The following is a 17,159-nucleotide window of genomic DNA, read 5'->3' on the forward strand; positions in this document are numbered from 1 at the left end:
TGTGTGTGTGTTTTTAAATAACAAGTCTGTCAGCAATTTATAATTTAATGGTTTCCAAAAAAAAAATGTGACGGTAGAAAGTCAGTAAATCAGTCAGTGTTCTCTTATACAAAAATATACAATCTAATCAGTTTTTCCTTCAGCTTCATTTGCATACCGAAAGCGGAATATTGCTTTGTTTGCATAGTATTCTTCAACATCTTCAAGTACAGTAAAAATCAGTGCTGAATACAGCAAGCGATGATGTAACTTGGCTGGGTGAATGCTAATGCTACAATTGTAACATTAATAGGTTACATTAGGAAAATGTCAATAATTTGGATGCATCCTGGAAGCAAATTGCCAAAAATAATATCATGGAAATGTTCATAAAACAGCATTTAACGCGTTGACCTCAATACAGTAGAATACTCAAAAACATTAAAACTTTAGTCACTCAATCTTAATTTTAAAATAATATTTTCATCTAAAAGCAAATATCATCCACATCTGAACAATGGAAAATTTGTCCAAAACCTAAACACCGGCCAGCAGCAAAGCTAGAGAGCTAATCGCTAAAGCAGTTTTTTGTTTTTGTTTTTTTTCTTCTACTTGCATTGCTTCTGTTGAGAACAGAGACAAAAAAAAAGCAGTAGCCACGCTTCAGCCGCCGTCTGCTGGACCTTCCTGCTGCTCCCGCTTGATTACGTTGCCTCCTGTAACAACAAAACATAAATGTTCATCACATTAAACATTTTTTTATGTCTCCTTTCAAGTAAAAAAAGGCTACGGAAATGGGAACTTTTGCAGTACCTGTGTCCCGCCTCTGTACGCGATGTGGTATTTGGATCGTGTACGTCCCTGGAATTCCAGGTAAACCCGGACGTCCGGCATCACCTGGAAATAAATACAAGTTAAAAAAAAAAATCAATTAAAGTTTGTGGATGACATCATCCACCAGCTTCCGCAGCCAACCGAGCTGGTCGAAATTACTCTAAAATGTCCCACTTAAACCAAAACGGTGGACTTTTTGTATCTTTCCAGGCATGGACATTTTTGTTTACGTCTACTCAGGATAAACACCCAATCCATGCAGCCAAGTAAAACTGGCTCTGATCTTTGACAGGAAATGTCCAAAACAACCTGAAAATGGCCACCTAAACCAAAATGCCAGTCTTCCTTCCTTCTGGCATGTTTTTCTAGTTTTTTTTTTTTGTGAGTCTACTTCTAATAGCAAAAAATACCAAATTTTATATTGCTCAATGAAACCGGTCCTGACCTTCTAGAGCTGTGTTAGAATTTCACAGGAAATGGCCAAAATGCCCACTTTGAATTTGTACATTTACGCCTACCAAATTTTTGAAGTGAAAAGTACTTCATCAGGACTATACCCTTATCTCCCTTGGGTCCCGGGTAGCCTCTGTCTCCTCTTGGTCCGGCGATTCCCGGAGGACCAGGGACGGTACCGTGAGCTGTAACCAAGAGAAGAAGAATCAGTCAAAAAGCTCTTTTGAAACTTTCCATGATCCGAGCACTCACTTCTGAAGAAGTCCATGAGGTCAGCCGTGACGTTGCCATAGGCTGCAATCACACGGCTGTAACCGGGCACTCCGGGGGGTCCCGGTGGGCCAGGAGGACCTTGGACAGCTCTTATGTGAGTCCTCCAAGGACCCTCCACCAGGTACTCCTGTAGCAGTCCTTGGTCTGTTTGAGAATAGGAATGCCGTGCTATTTATTGTTTAATTCCGCCTAGTCACGACGTTGCTCCTAAAAACGCCGAGTCATCCGCTCACTCTTTATGTAGTCTGAGACTTTGACGGCCACGCTTCTGTAGTCCATGGTTTCGCTCAGTTTGCTAACGTCGATTTCGTGCTGCTGCGAGGCAGAGCGGGAGTCGCTTTGAGAAGAGCTTTGACTCTGGCTGCTTTGTCTTTGGACGTAACCCGTCTCTCCACGATCTCCTTTTTGGCCTCTCGGTCCCGGAGGGCCCGGCGGTCCGGTAAGAGCGCGTCGGACACTGTCAGCTGATGGGGAAAAAAACAGTCGTGATGTTAGTGATAATCGCGAACAGGGCAGCGTATTGGAAGGTGGAAGCTTACTGGTCAGGTAGTCGTGGACTTCAGAACGGATGGTCTCCCGAGGGAAAGTTCCGGTGTAAGTAACGGTGCCGCTGGAACTACCGGGTGGTCCTTGTGGGCCTGGAGGTCCGGGAGGACCTGGAAGACCTCTGAAGCTAGAGCCTGTCAAACATTCAAGGTTGGCATTTGAACTCTCCATCACGAGAGACTTTAGTCACTCAAGTTGTTAGTTTTCAGAGAGTGGCTAAAGCGAGACGTAGTTTCACTTCCTGTCCCTTAAGGTCAGTGCCCCCGATATGTGGTAAGAGTGAACGTTGCTGTCCGTACTCACCCTGCAGGTAACGTTGAAGCTCCTCCAAGCTGTATCCGCGACCGCCCGTCCCCACCACGGTGGCAGTCGAGACCCCCGACGGCCCCTGAGGACCGGGAGGTCCAGGTTGGCCAGGAGTACCGGGAGGACCGGGGGGACCTTGGTGTACGGCGGAACCGATCCACGCACGGAAATCTGGATCTGTGCAAGGAGGGAAAACACGGAATCACCAATGTGACCGAGACGGACGCTGAAGTGGATTCTGGAATCTGATTTACTTCTAACTAGCGCCGTGTAATCGATTGAAACTGTTGAGTAGCCTGCGCCACCCGAGCTGCCTGTTCCTGGAGGCCCGGGGAGTCCTGGTGGGCCAGGCGGTCCTCTCGCTATTCCTCTCTCTGTTGATCGACAGGAACTCAACATACGTGGCGGCACCGGTGCGATGGTTTTTGATTCTGGACTTACCGTTCATGATGTTGAAGATATATGTCGCTACCTCCTCTATACTGTAAACGCTAGAAATTCCTCCTGTGCCACCTGGTGGTCCAGGTGGTCCTTGAGGACCCGGCGGGCCTGACAGGTATCTCCTCACGTCTTCTCCTAGAGATTATTGAGAGATGTCTTAACCACTATCCGAGTTGGTACCATAAAGTGAAAAAATTGATAATTTGTCATACTGACTTTGCAGCATGGCAATGAGACCATTGACAGTTAGGGCCCCTCCAGGTCCAGGGGGTCCAGGTGGCCCTGGTAGACCCTGAACACCAATGCTGATGCCCGAGCGGGAGCCAGAACCTGCAAAAGGATAACCTCATTAGGCAAACATGCATCTCAATGTTAAAAACAAAAAGAATTACCAAAAACTCACGTTGCAAGTAGGCAACCATACGAGCGGAGATCTCCTCGATGGAACCAGTGTAGCTTCCGGGTTGTCCCGGAGGTCCGGGTGGACCTGGAGGTCCCGGAACACCAGACTGTCTGCTTCTACCTGTGAAGTGATAAATTTGGTTGTCATACAAATCGATTTCGTAGGCGGAACTTTGAGCTTCGGAGAGAAATTTACTTAGGTAGTCTGTCAAGTACTGGCGCATCTCGATGGATGAAGTGAAGGAGCCGGGCTGCCCAGGAGGTCCTTGAGGTCCTGGAGGACCAGGAGGCCCTGCGGTTACCGAGACTGAGCCTGAAGAAAGAAATATGAGAATGTTGGTGTGGCCAACTGTGCTGTTACTCGGCTTGCCATGCAAAATACAGCACATCGGTTTCATTGACCTCATGCAAGGGTACTAGAGAACCTGAATTATTAAATATTCAGGTTCTCTAGGGACTTATCTACCTCGAGAAGATCCTGGAATTCCAGGTGCTCCAGTGTCACCTTGGAAGCAGAGACAACAAATGTTCGTTGGACATATTGTTCAAAGCAGATTTTTTTAGCTCCTAGCTAGGTATACCTTTGACTCCCTGTGGCCCTGGCAGTCCAGGAGGCCCCGGTGGTCCTGGGGGACCTTGAACTGTGTGTTCTCCGGTATAGGTGGACACTGTAAAAGAGAGCAAAAAGCTTACTAGTATACCAGACTGACGCCATTTTAAATGTGTTCTTTTGTAATGTTCCTGAGCGGACCTCTCTCCAAGCTTCCAGGTCTTCCTGGCAAGCCGGGTTGTCCTGGTTCACCTGGAGCAGCGTAGTGAATGAATTAGGCATAAACATTGATAAATATTGGCAAATTTCTACTTATGAATATGTTATTGTAAAGTGTCCTTGGGTGTCTTGAAAGGCGCTTATAAATAAAATGTATTATTTTTATTATTTGCATTTTTTTTAACCTATCCTCCATTAGGCCAAAGCTCTGTCAGATATTGCTTTGGCGCCATCTTGTGGCAACTCAGTGGAAGGAAATATCTTCAAGCAAGGGGAAGGAAGCTTCAATTCTATTGTCTAATAGAAAAGTAGCGATTTGCCCCATCTTGTGGAATCGATAGCCAAGCATTAAATATTTTGGGCCGATTTTTGGAATCCGCAGCAGTGAGCGCTCCCCATCCCCCAACGAATAGAAGGGGATCATCAAATTCACCTTGGTAGCCTCTCGGTCCAGGGGAACCTAAAGATGGACGGAAAAGTTATAGAAATATAATCAATCCAAGATGAAAGATTACTTAGCGTCGGTCAAACCTGTGGATCCTTTCTGTCCGGCAGGCCCAGGTGGTCCTGGTGGTCCAGTGTAATAAGTTCCTGAGTGTCGAAATGATAGCATTTTCGTATGGAGTCTTTAAATGTGTTCTATCTCATATGTACATACCAGAACTGGTTGTAACACCAGAATCTCCTTTGTCGCCTTTCGGTCCCGGTCTTCCATAACCTGGAGATGTGCAAATGATTACACAGTGAAGTCTATGGACTTCATCAGAACCATCAGGTTATACGTACCTGGCTGCCCTGGCGGTCCAGGTGGCCCAGGTGGACCCGGTGGGCCGGGTCGAGATGCCACACCACCGGAAGCAAACTGCCCTAAATTATGAATAAAAGATCAAAGAGGAATTTGTTGTTGCAAAATGATGCTCTGAATTCTTTATGAAATTAACTATTGGAACATACAGTATGTTCACTTTTTTTTTTTTTTTTAGGGGGGCGGGGGTAGTCAAATACATATTTTCTATCCTCCATATGTCTCCCGGCCAGAGCCCACATTAATTAAACAAACAGACCTTGTCCTCAACCTTCATTTCCTGTCTGTCTCTCAGGCATCCTGCTTCATTAACTCTCACTTACCGCATTCCTCGAGTTAATAAGTGGTAGATAGAATTACATTCAGGATAACAGTTGGATTTTTTTTTTCTGTTGTCAATCCAAACAGGACAACGATACTCACTCTCAGCTACACTTGAGCTGAAACTCTCAGACGTCCTCACTGTTGATCCGGATTCTCCTCGGTCACCTTTCGGACCTGCCAGGACCAAAAAAACATGCGCCATGTCAGTGACATATAATATATCTAAAAAGACTTGTGAATATGGGGAAATTATTTACCTGCAGGGCCAGCTGGACCTAAGGCGGTGTGTCACCATATATAAAGATACAATTTTATAAATATGGGTGTTATTATTATGCTGTTATCATGTTATTACAAAGTTGAAAGAAATTGTCAGACCTGACACTCCCTGAGGTCCGCGAGGCCCAGGTGGTCCAGGGATGTGCACAGTGGCAACACCGGCTGGCAAATGATGGACGGATAAGAACTCAGAATTCAACATTTTGGTTCACAACACAAAGCAAAATCTTTGAACAAGTGATGACTTGTAACGAAAAACAAAACTTGTAAGTGGGGCACTTGGAAGTCCAGGTAACGCTGTATATGATTTTGACATGGTTCACCACATGATACATGCTATTAAGTTCGTTACCTGCGTTAATAATTCTTCCCGCATCACCAGTATCACCTGAAAACAGACTATAATTATTGCAGTGATATGTAAAGCCTGTTGCGTTTGTGCTAGTTCCGCACCTTTAGGACCTGCTTGACCTGGATTGCCTGGTGGTCCTGCAATAAAGAGAAAAATGCGGTTTCAATGCACATCCTTTTTTTTTTTGGAATGTACTAACATGTTTGTAAAGATTTCAAAGAGAAACTAAGCACCTGGAGGTCCAGCATCTCCTGGCGGCCCAGCTGGACCTCGAAGTCCAGGGTGACCAGGACTGCCAAGGTCACCTGTGGACACATATTAATTAATTAAGTAATTAATTAATCAGTTAATTCGTTAATTAATTAATGTAAACAATAGATAAATAAATAAATAAACAAATAAGCACCGACTGTCTTGTGAATGGCATGTGAATGCTAAAACATAAACCCAACCTCGAACCCGAATTATAAGCCTGAGAATCGCTCAGCTTTACCTCTTGAGCCTTTTGAACCATCTTGTCCTAATGTTGGGCGACAAGACACAAACGCTCAACAATGAATCATATTATCGATGTGGTCGACCAGCAGTACCGTCTCTCACCTGTCGATCCCTTGGATCCTTTCTCTCCAGCTGCTCCGGGCAGACCAGGTAAACCACGATCACCTGACCACGGAGATGAGTCACTTTAGTTTGTTTTGCTTTAATGCATCGCGTTATTACTGACGTTTTTTTTCCCAATTCTACAGATGCTACCTTTAAGCCCAGGTGGTCCTGCTTCTCCACGGAAACCCTGAGGACCTAATAGAACAAATACATCATGTTGATCAGGTCAACTTTTCAAAGTGGGAATCGCAAGGGAGGCGAAGAGCAGAAGAGAGGTAAGATGAAGTGGGTTGTGGAAAGTATCAGTGTTGATCTGTGAAAGAACAGCGCCCCCTAAAGTCAAAGGAGAAGTTTCAAGGACCGTAGTGCAACCAGCATTGTTAAATGGTTTGGAGAGGGTACCAAAGACCTGAAGAAAGGAACCAGAAGTGGAAGTGGCTTTCTTCGGAAGAGAACAGGATCCGAAAGTTAAGGTTTGGAGACAAAAGCTACGGTAGAAAGATCCCGGAAATGTTGCCGGAAAGAAGAGATTGACAGTTAATGTGAGTGAAGACTTGCAGATACGTGGAGTTAGAGAAGAAGATGCAAAGGACAGGGAGAGGTGGAAGAGAAAGATTCACTAAGGTGACACCTCAATTGGGGTTAAGTCCAACGGGAAAGAAGATAAAGAATCTTGATTGAACAAAAGAGAGCAGGAAGATGCTCACCTGGTGCTCCGAGGAGCCCGGAAGCGCCTAGAATGAATCATCAGTGTAGAGTTAAACTAAATACTTTACTGGGTCACTTGATTCCGATTAAAAATTGGTAGGGGTGGTCTCACCTTTTTGACCAGGGAGTCCAGGTTCCCCGGTATTACCTTCCGGAACAAAAACAATGAAATGCTGAAGATTGACAAGGTTTCCTGGTGATTTTTTTCCCACTCTCACCGGTAACACTGCGTAGCTCGCTATCACTGTCCTGTCCTGTCCTGTCCTGTCCAATCTATATGCTTTTCTTCCTCACAGATTGTAGGACTTTTTTCCCAGTCCACATACCGATACAATCCCACTCCGCGTGTGCTTCCCCCTGTCGCTACTTGTCACGCCTCATCCGCCTCATCCACGTCTGAACGCAATGTCTCTTGTCTCACTATTTCTGTCCTATCCTGTCCTGTTCAGTTTCATTGCGTCTCCTCCTCAAAGGGCTTAACATTGCCTTCCCACATCTCGGTTCAATGCAATTTCAGGCTTACGACCCCTATCCTGTCCTGTCTTATTCACTTCAGGCTTACGACCCCTATCCTGTCCTGTATTATTCACTTCAGGCTTACGGCCCCTATCCTGTCCTGTCTTATTCACTTCAGGCTTACGACCCCTATCCTGTCCTGTCTTATTCACTATTTGACACACTGCATCCTCACATGGTGTCTCACTTGCCTTTTGACTGCACATAATCAGTACAATGTCAACTCTTGGCTCACTCCTATCCTGTCCTATCCTGTCCTGTCCTATTTGGTGCTGGTCTTGTCACTACCTCAAAGGGTATAGGATTGCCTTTCCAAGTCCACATTTAGATACAACCCAAAACCAGGCTCACGCCCCCTGTGCTGTCCTGTATCAACCTGTCGTATTAGATGACTGTCACGTTGTAACTCTGGGCTCACTACGCCTGTCCTGTGCTGTCCTGTTCCGTTTCCTCCTTGTCATGGTGTCCCTTCCTCACAGGTTGTAGCAATGCTTTCCCCACTCCACATGTAGATACAATCCAGGGAGCACTAGTGCCGGCTTGTCTCATCCTGTTCCGTTGCCTACTCTCTGCGTCTACGTCAGATTATTATCGTCATAAACGGTTGGGGATGTTGTTATTGTTTTTGTTCTTTTCTCATAAATATCCATCTCAATACAAACAACAAAAGGACACATCTCCAACATACTTCATAACTCGGCGACCCAATAGGACAGCTACAAATGGTTCTGTTTTATGTACCTTTGTCACCTTTAGAGCCAAATCCTGGTTCACCTCTGGGTCCAGCAGCTCCTTCTCGTCCTCTCAAACCAGGAGGACCCTCCAATCCCTGTTCACCTGCAGACACACGCTAACACTTTGAAAACCATTTTAAAACAGTCCAAACAGTGTATTTGGATTGGAGTCCTAGCCATACCGTGGCTTCCTTTTTGGCCCTTTGGACCCTGAGGACCCTCGTGACCAATTGGACCGGGAGCACCTGAGGTCAAAAAGGTTTGATATTAACCAACAGACAATGTGTTGGAAAAAAACTGATAAGGGGGGGTGCAAAAAAAAAATTGATGCCTCAATGCTGCATTCAAGAAAGTTTGTCGAAATCCCAATCATGACTTTAAACATTTTTGATAAGCTTGATCTTGTGGAAGATCAAACGCATTTTACAGAACTGACACCTTTCTTCATCGGAGGTTGGAAATTTATCATTTCCCAGTTTTCTGGAATGCAGCATTAATCTCCAAACGCCGTGATGCCATTCAAGTCCCCGGACGCTCCTTACCTGGAAATCCGGGTTGACCAGTGTCGCCTACGATGAGGAAAAACACACAATTGGTTTGTGTTAATGGGATTTTGCTGATAACAAAGCAACAAGAACAGAAATAGATACGATTACAAAAATACAGAGGAAGTCACAGACAATCTGTTCCAGGATTCACTGATGGGAAAAGTAGTACTCTGGCGCCATTTTGTGGCATCTACGTGCTAAGGAACTATGTTGAGTGAGGACAGGCTCCTCCAATATTAGACAGGGCGGAGCTCTGATTCATAGAAAGGTAGCGCATTGGCGCTACCTAGTGGCACTGATAGGTAATGTAAAAAATGTTTAGGGGGCGGGGACAGAACAACATCATTTTACTAATGTAACTAAGCCGAACATTGGCAAATAACACACTGTAGCGTTTATGCGTGGACATGTGCCTTTAAGGGGCATGGCCGAGTTAAGTGTTGTTAGGAGATGCAGTCGGTTTGGCCCAAAGTTAATTCCTAAAATAAACGTTACCTTTAGGTCCAGGCAGTCCTCTTTCACCTTGCATTGTAGCCGTGATGAAAGCTGGAAAATATGTTTCAGAGAATATTACCTGCGATGAATGTAGACGTGGGCATCCGAAATCATGACATAAACAGGGTTGAAATCGTTTTAGATTTTTTTCATGACAATTTGTTCATATTTCATTTTGATTGTTGTTTTTTGTAAATTAAGTTACTGGTGTGTTAATAATTTGTTGGGTTTTTTTTTTAATGGTTTGTTTGAGTTGAGTTTTTATTAATTTTCATATTAATTTATAAATATATATAAATTAATATACATATAAATTTCATATTTTCACATTTTTTTCCAAATAAATGGAGTAGTTGTTTAAATCCAAGATTTAAAAAATAATAACAAAAATACAAGTTATAAAGTACAAATTTTCATCCAAGTGTTTGACTGTCATTTTTGCTGGACGAATTACGGAAACAAACATATTTAAAATGAACGACAAAGTTTGGTATTAATTGACAAATACAAAACAAATGACATTTTTGCTGTAATTTGAGTATTTTAAGTTAGTTTTATTTTTTAAAAGCATTTTCATTTTATTGACCTTTTTTTTTTCCAATGTTACTTTTAGGCTATTTCGCTAGCTTTTGTTACTGATATTAGCCTCGGTCACAAGTTACCTTGGAATGCCTGCGACTGCATTTCCCCTCTCACCATGCGCTGGATGGCCATGTGAAGGGCGGTGGCGTCCACATAACCGCCGGTGCCACTTGTCCAGAAGCCATTGGCGAACGTTTGACCGTCCCTGTGACTCACGCTGGTGCTGGAGAAGGTGTTAGTGTGGCTCGAGGTGTGGCTAGAGGAGGAGCCGCCGCCGCCGATACTGCCGGTGCCTGCCCCGCCGCCCACGCTGGTGCCTGCGCCGCCACTGGTGCCTGTGCCGCCACTAGAGCCTGCTCCACCGGCACCAGCTCCAGTTCCGCCACTGGTGTGAGTACTGCCAGTAATGATGGTAGTATCTCTGGAACTAGAGCCGCCACCTAAGCTCGTGCCTGCGCCACCACTTGAGCCGGTCCCAGTGGCTCCACCCCCGCCTACACTGGTTCCACTAGCCCCGGCTGCAGCGCTACCCACACTGGTTCCGCTCGCCCCAGCGCCACCCATACCGGTACCACTAGCTCCAGCGCCACCCGTGCTGGTACCACTGGTGTCACCAGCACCTCCAGCTCCGGCTCCGGCACCGACACCTCCACCCCCAGCGCCCACAGCAACTCCGATTTGCGTTCCAGAACTAGAGTCTGAGCCTCCCGCCCCTCCGCCTGGTCCGAACACGAATATATCCGTCTTGGATGAGCTGCCACCACCGTCCACGAAGGTGTTGTCACCTAGCCCCACCAGACGACTGGTGCGAGCAGATATGATGGCCGACTCGCTCTCCAGGGTGGCCACCCGATTCTTCAGTTTTCTCACGTCCTCAGCTAGAAATGACAATGGGAATTCCCGATGAAAACAAGCCCTTAAGAGGCTACAAAAACTCAATCAGAATGTTCTGTGATCATCTGATGATGATGTGACATTCATGGTTGAACTTCTGTTGTTGTTGTTCTTATTGTTACGGAACAATGACAACATAATTTTGTCAATTCGCTAAAAAATAGTTTGATGTTTAGATAATTTATTAAAATGTAGCAACAACTGGTTTAATCAATAGACTGGTAATTGCAAATACAAGTTGATCATCATGTTGAACATGTATATGCATATATATTAATTTAAATTAAACTGTGAATTGGATACTATTCCATGTAATTGGATACTAATATTTTTTTTCTGCCATCTAACAAGAAATTAATTGGTAAGGAGTCCCTATGTGCATTTTTATAATAATAATAATAATACATTTTATTTGTGGGCGCCTTTCTAGAAACTCAAGGACACCTTACAACAAGCAGTTAAAATCGCGAGTACAATGTTAAAAACAACATCAAATAAGAAAAAAATAAATACAACAAAAATAAATAAATAAAATAATGGCTTTATGGTCTGATACATTATTTTACATGATTTTAATACATTATAATTAGGTTGCATTGTACTATTATGCACTGTTGTTATTACATTGTAATAACTATGTTCCACATACAGCACATTTGACCATAAAGTTGTACTTGATACTTGAACTAGTTTATTATAATGGTAACGGCACTCACCTAGCGCAATAAGGCCAAAAAGGAGTCCAAGCAGAAGCAGGAAAAGGAGGAGGAACCCCAGGAGCCACTTCCACCACGAGCAACAGGCGTCAAAGCAGCAACACCAGCCGCCTCCGCAGACGCCGCCCTTCTTGCGAAGTTCTGCGGAAGATGCCCACGATTAATTGAAATAAAGCTCGAAAACCTCTTAAGTCGAGATAAGACCGCATAGGCAGAAAAGAGAGTCAAATGACGTACGTGCGTGCGTGCCTTTGTCTTTCATTAAAACTCCAGATGATCCGTCTGGTGGATTCACACATTTTTAAGCTTTAGGAACGAATGCAGAAATATTGTCGTGGGTTTAGACTCACAGTATGCGTTTCCTGTCCCCGCCTTGAGCTGAGCTCCTTCACCGTAGGTTGTGATGAGCTTCTCCTTCTGGATGGAGTCGCCCGAGAGGGAACCTGAAACATCACAGCCCGTCGCTTGCCGACAGTTTGTTCCACCAACATTTTGACTGTGCAAAGGTGCGCCTCACCTCCTCCTGTAGTCAGAGTGAACTGTTTGCCACTGTCTTTTGCCAAAATCAGTGTTTCTGTGTCCCTGGCATTGTCCTTGTCTGAATCAACAAACATATAGTCCTTGTACGCATCGCCATTTTGGGATCGAGTGGCTGGAGAGCACATAACCGATGTCACAGATTGCAGTGTGGAATCCCCCTAATGAAAATTCCCATTTTGACGGAAAATGAACTAAATCCTTGAATTAAATTCACGTTGCAATTATGATTTGTAGAATGTAGGATTTCAATTTGTGTATATTTTATGACAATGTAATTACACAGTAATATAATTCGGCATTATGCAGCTTTACAGGAAGATGGTTGAAACATTTGAATCCACTCGGAGGCAGTAGAGTAGCTTACTTGAAGAGACACCAGCTCCGACTACGCCACCGCCAACACCAGACGCATTTTTCTGCATTCCATAAGCTGTCAAATAAGAAACATGGAAGGGTTGAATTTCACAGCACATCATGTTTCATTTTATGTGATGACTTGAAAGTGCATACTTGTCATGCTGGCATTTGCGCCGTTTGTGGTGGTTGCACCGCCAGAAGTGGGCGCCAAATTATTCTGAAAGCCATATACTGGGGAGGGGAGGGGGGGGGGGTCGTGAGTGTAAATCAAGTGTTTATTAAAGGCAATAATTGAAAAATGAATTTAAAAAGAAGCACATGGAGCAGTTGTCCTTTTATTTATTTTTTTATATATTGTGCAATTTATTTATATAGCAATAATACATACTAGACGTGACGACTGTGCAATTTTTTGTAAAATTCATTCATTCATCCTCACGAGGGTCGCGGGGGGTGCTGGAGCCCATCCCAGCCGTCTCCGGGCAGTAGGCGGGGGACACCCTGAATCGGTTGCCAGCCAATCGCAGGGCACACATAGACGAACAACCATCCACGCTCACACTCACACCTAGGGACAATTTAGAGCGTCCAAACAGCCTGCCTTGCATGTTTTTGGAATGTGGGAGGAAACCGGAGCACCCGGAGAAAACCCACGCAGGCCCGGGGAGAACATGCAAACTCCACACAGGGAGGCCGGAGCTGGAATCGAACCCGGTACCTCTGCACTGTGAAGCCGACGTGCTAACCACTGGACTACCGGGCCGCCCTTTGTAAAATACAATATCAATAATATCGGGAGAAATATTTAATAATAATAATAATTTGATAATGTGAATACAAAATGGGCAACATCTGATAAAATGCAACTTCCTGTAGAAGTAACAAAGACTTGCATCTTGGAACTTTCTACTCACCTGACAGGGAGGGTGCAGCCAGACCGATAGGTGTCGCTCCCCCCGACATGTTGTTGGCGCCGGCCTGGTACGAGTAGCTGCTGCCGGCCCCCCCCGCCGCCGCGGCGGTGGTGCCGGCGGCGGACGGCAAGGTGGCGCTGGACCACGGGAAGCCCGGAAGCGCCGCATCCGAGTCGTACTGGGCCGACCTCACGCCAGAGTCGTGGATGCCCGATTTCTGACTGATACTGTACTGGGAGGACCTCACACCAGTGTCGTAATGTCCGGACCTCAAACTACCGCCATATTGGGATGAGATGGCGCCAGTATCGTACTGGCCTGACCTCAAACTGCCGTTATACTGAGCAGATACGGCACCGGTATTCTGCGTCAAGGATCTGACGCCGGTATCGTACTGCCCTGCTTTGACGCCGCCGTTATAATGTCCCGTCCACACACCGGTGTCATACGACATGGATCTCACACCGGGACCGTATTGGGCCGATCTCCCGCCTGCATCATACGTGACTGACCTCACGCCGATGTCTGACCTCCCTGCGTCACTATAGTGGCCCGATTTGAGGCTGCCTTCGTAATGGCCGGTTTTGCCGGCCGTAATGAAGTGGCCGGCCGACAGGCCCGTTTCGAGCAAGCCGGACGAGTCCACAGTGTGGAAGCCATCCGATCTGCCGCTAGGACCAAAGGTCAACACTGTGGAAGAGACAGAGGCAACACAAGACTTGTCGTTAGAAAAGTCAGCACATCCGTCACAAAAATATACTGTACGTTCATTCATTCATTCATCTTCCGAGCCGCTCGATCCTCACTAGGGTCGCGGGGGGTGCTGGAGCCTATCCCAGCTGTCTTCGGGCAGTAGGCGGGGGACACCCTGAATCGGTTGCCAGCCAATCGCAGGGCACACAGAGACGAACAACCATTTGCACTCACACTCACACCTAGGGACAATTTAGAGTGTTCAATCAGCCTGCCACGCACGTTTTTGGAATGTGGGAGGAAACCGGAGCACCCGGAGAAATCCCACGCAGGCCTGGGGAGAACATGCAAACTCCACACAGGGAAGCCGGAGCTGGAATCGAACCCGGTACCTCTGCACTGTGAAGCCGACGTGCTAACCACTGGACTACCGGGCCGCCACATTTAATTTTAATTTTTTTTAAAGTATCTGAAGAAATCTAATTTTGCAACAACCTAAAGTCGGCAGTGTAAATTGACCACCCACTCAAAACAACCCACAGCCAATTTCCCAATTAAGTGTCAAAATGCTTCTTTCAACAACTGAAAACTTCACCGTGGCCCCCCCCCCATACTCAGCAATTTTTCAAAGTTACTGAATCTGGGTGGAATTCCGATGTTGAGATGCCCAAATATTTTTGTAAATATTTCACGATCGCTATTCATAGGACAACACTGAAGAAATCACATTTAGCTACGAGATATACTCAGAGGACCCCTAGCAACAAAAGTGAGCACACCCCCTCAGTGAGAATGCCAAAATTGGGCCATTCGTGTCAATCGTTGGCATTTGAATGAATACATTCATACATAAATTCATACAGACTACATTCAGTCCATTGTCTTTTTATGGGCTGAGCTCGCTATGTATTGAAGCGAGAACGAATCAGGGAACCTTCAGTGCACATTTTCATTCAACTAAAGATGAGAAAGTCTTGGCGTGTATGAAATGTCAGTCTTCCCCCTGGAGTCACTTTCTCGGGGAAAGCAGATGTCGTGTGTTACTAATGCGCTGTAATACTAAACCCAAAGTGGGCGGGAGACAAAGTGTCTGGGCATGTGCGTGGGAGTTGGGAGGTGGAAGGGAGCAGGGTCACATACCCGACTGCGAGGCCCGAGAGGTCACCGAGATGGTCTGAGTCTCCACGCTGGCCTTCTTGGGGCCGCTCATGATGGCTGAGGTGCTGGCGGCGCGGACGGGACTGGAGCTGCTGGAGCGAACCTTCAGCAGCTTTTTCACGTCATCTAACTCCGCCCCTTGAGTAAGGCATAGTAATGTCGGTCAGTCTTCGCAGAGGATAAAGAATAAATGCCCCCGAGCCGTGATATTGTCTGTTTATATGCATTGCTCCAGCAGTCGTGTTCAAAAATCGGTGATAACATAGCTATTTGTTAGCCCGTCTATGGCATTTTGCAGAATTTGTCTGCTCTATTCATTGTCAAAGGACCAAAAAATAAGTGATTTTATTTGTTAGATTTTTTTTTTTAATTAGTCGAACGCTTTATCAGTTATTGGAGTTTTAGTTATTCTGCCAAATATTGGAATTGGCATCAGCCCGAAAAAAAAAATCATATCAAATATTGCTGAAGTACTTTGAAAAAAAAAATGTCATTACAAATTGTGTTAAGTCGCAGTGCAGGGCTGCTGGAGAGCGTGCAAAGTATTTTCCCCTAAAGTTTAAGAACAGCACACTCCTCCCTAACAAATAGGAAGCAGCTGGGAAATTGGACACCCGGCCCATGTGGGGCGAAGTCTGCTAAAACCGCACGGACTGCCTCTCCTGCGTGTCTGCCTTGGCCAGGAATAGGCGGAGTTTGCGGTTTTTATCCTGAATTTAAGTTGTGGTGCTTTACCCTGGGGTTCCGAGTGTCTCTCACGCAAAAAAAAGTATCTCGCATCCTGAGCTGAATGTAGAGTTGTGAAAACTTCCAGCTTCTATAGTGGAAAAAAATGGGACTATTTCACGACGTGAATGCAAATTATTTGGTCTCTGGAGTCACCAAGCGTGAAATGAAAAAAAAAATCTGCACTGGTTTACAACTTAACAGAGTTTCTAGGGTGGGTGAAGATCAAGAGCCACTTTCAAGCAAGGACACAGTTAGGCTGTTGGATGACACTATCGAGCAGAAAAAAAACAGTGACAAAGAGCTTGAAGCAAGCATGCTTGGCTTCTTATTTGTTGGCGTGTGCAAGAGAGAGAGTCGTCTTCTTTTCGTGTTCTCAAAAGTGATGTTATACGACATTGTTGTTACACAATACTGCGCCATTTCTTGACAGGGCGCCCACAGGAAAACTTTGAAAACTGTGTTTTAAGCAGTGTTTAATTTTAATAGGTTCTCTTTGCTTTGCTTTTAATGTCTTCCTTCAGCGGATTTAGTGTGAAGCACATCGTGTTGTCTTGTGTATGAAATGTGCGGTCCATAAGCTTTGCTTTAAAAAAAAATGCAAAGAAGAGAGAAAAAAAAATATATGGATGGAATGGCTGCAGTTATGGACTTGGATGCAGCAGGGGGCGTGATCACTGAGCGGGAGCATGTGGGAAACAGTGAGTCACTTGAACCAGCGCCGTTGCCAAATCTGCACCCGAAGCAGCGCATTGCAAAGAAAACCCGCAATCAAGCCCATCCGAACGCCAGACTGGATATTATGCTGAAGGATGAAGCCACGTGTTCTCCATCTCGATATAAACACGCACGTGACAAATGCAGGAATGTCGTTTGCGGGTCCTCAACTCCACCCACCCCCTTCAAAAAAAAAATTGTGATTCCAAAATAGCTTGTCTAGCATCCACGAGATCCCTCCAGACAAATAAAAGATGCTTTGTTACTTTATTATACGTTACGTAACAAACAACAGCGGAGCCCACTCACATCTGCCGGCCGTGGGAGAGGCGCTTTGCAGCCGGGCCCGGATTTCGCTTTCTGGGCAGCGACAACGGAACAAAGAAGATCCAGATTACAATTTTTTAAAAAAAAGAGAGAATTTCAACATGCAGGTGTTGAGGAAAATGGGTGCGTACCTCTGCTCTCGCTTCTCCCTCTGGAACTGCCGGCGCC

At 45.5% G+C, this 17,159-nt stretch overlaps 1 protein-coding gene across 7 annotated transcripts in view; it reads right to left on the reverse strand.

Moving 5' to 3' along the window:
* Positions 1 to 31: 31 nt before the first annotated feature.
* Positions 32 to 17,159, reverse strand: part of LOC127610105 (collagen alpha-1(XVII) chain-like) — a 26,262-nt gene continuing 9,134 nt past the window's right edge. For 4 of the 7 annotated variants that reach the window (XM_052079838.1, XM_052079837.1, XM_052079839.1 and 1 more), the window contains 45 exons: positions 17,123 to 17,158; positions 16,974 to 17,024; positions 15,204 to 15,359; positions 13,371 to 14,060; positions 12,610 to 12,687; positions 12,464 to 12,529; positions 12,077 to 12,211; positions 11,910 to 12,002; positions 11,797 to 11,841; positions 11,560 to 11,700; positions 10,030 to 10,827; positions 9,368 to 9,418; positions 8,867 to 8,893; positions 8,507 to 8,569; positions 8,332 to 8,427; positions 7,187 to 7,222; positions 7,074 to 7,100; positions 6,517 to 6,561; positions 6,364 to 6,426; positions 6,257 to 6,283; positions 5,997 to 6,068; positions 5,865 to 5,900; positions 5,764 to 5,799; positions 5,511 to 5,573; positions 5,390 to 5,407; positions 5,232 to 5,306; positions 4,790 to 4,870; positions 4,662 to 4,721; positions 4,535 to 4,594; positions 4,437 to 4,463; positions 3,986 to 4,036; positions 3,816 to 3,902; positions 3,701 to 3,739; positions 3,431 to 3,547; positions 3,236 to 3,355; positions 3,049 to 3,162; positions 2,833 to 2,967; positions 2,646 to 2,765; positions 2,389 to 2,568; positions 2,079 to 2,219; positions 1,773 to 2,003; positions 1,519 to 1,683; positions 1,371 to 1,451; positions 793 to 876; positions 32 to 695 (listed from right to left, as the gene is read on the reverse strand). In XM_052079838.1, coding sequence (XP_051935798.1) covers positions 643 to 695; positions 793 to 876; positions 1,371 to 1,451; positions 1,519 to 1,683; positions 1,773 to 2,003; positions 2,079 to 2,219; positions 2,389 to 2,568; positions 2,646 to 2,765; positions 2,833 to 2,967; positions 3,049 to 3,162; positions 3,236 to 3,355; positions 3,431 to 3,547; positions 3,701 to 3,739; positions 3,816 to 3,902; positions 3,986 to 4,036; positions 4,437 to 4,463; positions 4,535 to 4,594; positions 4,662 to 4,721; positions 4,790 to 4,870; positions 5,232 to 5,306; positions 5,390 to 5,407; positions 5,511 to 5,573; positions 5,764 to 5,799; positions 5,865 to 5,900; positions 5,997 to 6,068; positions 6,257 to 6,283; positions 6,364 to 6,426; positions 6,517 to 6,561; positions 7,074 to 7,100; positions 7,187 to 7,222; positions 8,332 to 8,427; positions 8,507 to 8,569; positions 8,867 to 8,893; positions 9,368 to 9,418; positions 10,030 to 10,827; positions 11,560 to 11,700; positions 11,797 to 11,841; positions 11,910 to 12,002; positions 12,077 to 12,211; positions 12,464 to 12,529; positions 12,610 to 12,687; positions 13,371 to 14,060; positions 15,204 to 15,359; positions 16,974 to 17,024; positions 17,123 to 17,158 — 4,970 coding nt within the window. In that variant the 3' untranslated portion in view covers positions 32 to 642. The remainder of the gene's footprint in view (positions 696 to 792; positions 877 to 1,370; positions 1,452 to 1,518; positions 1,684 to 1,772; positions 2,004 to 2,078; positions 2,220 to 2,388; positions 2,569 to 2,645; positions 2,766 to 2,832; positions 2,968 to 3,048; positions 3,163 to 3,235; positions 3,356 to 3,430; positions 3,548 to 3,700; positions 3,740 to 3,815; positions 3,903 to 3,985; positions 4,037 to 4,436; positions 4,464 to 4,534; positions 4,595 to 4,661; positions 4,722 to 4,789; positions 4,871 to 5,231; positions 5,307 to 5,389; positions 5,408 to 5,510; positions 5,574 to 5,763; positions 5,800 to 5,864; positions 5,901 to 5,996; positions 6,069 to 6,256; positions 6,284 to 6,363; positions 6,427 to 6,516; positions 6,562 to 7,073; positions 7,101 to 7,186; positions 7,223 to 8,331; positions 8,428 to 8,506; positions 8,570 to 8,866; positions 8,894 to 9,367; positions 9,419 to 10,029; positions 10,828 to 11,559; positions 11,701 to 11,796; positions 11,842 to 11,909; positions 12,003 to 12,076; positions 12,212 to 12,463; positions 12,530 to 12,609; positions 12,688 to 13,370; positions 14,061 to 15,203; positions 15,360 to 16,973; positions 17,025 to 17,122; position 17,159) is intronic. The other 3 variants (XM_052079840.1, XM_052079841.1, XM_052079842.1) reach the window with 3 other exon arrangements.

This window comes from Hippocampus zosterae, chromosome 11, assembly GCF_025434085.1.
Source record: "Hippocampus zosterae strain Florida chromosome 11, ASM2543408v3, whole genome shotgun sequence".
In the NCBI taxonomy this organism is placed as follows: domain Eukaryota; kingdom Metazoa; phylum Chordata; class Actinopteri; order Syngnathiformes; family Syngnathidae; genus Hippocampus; species Hippocampus zosterae.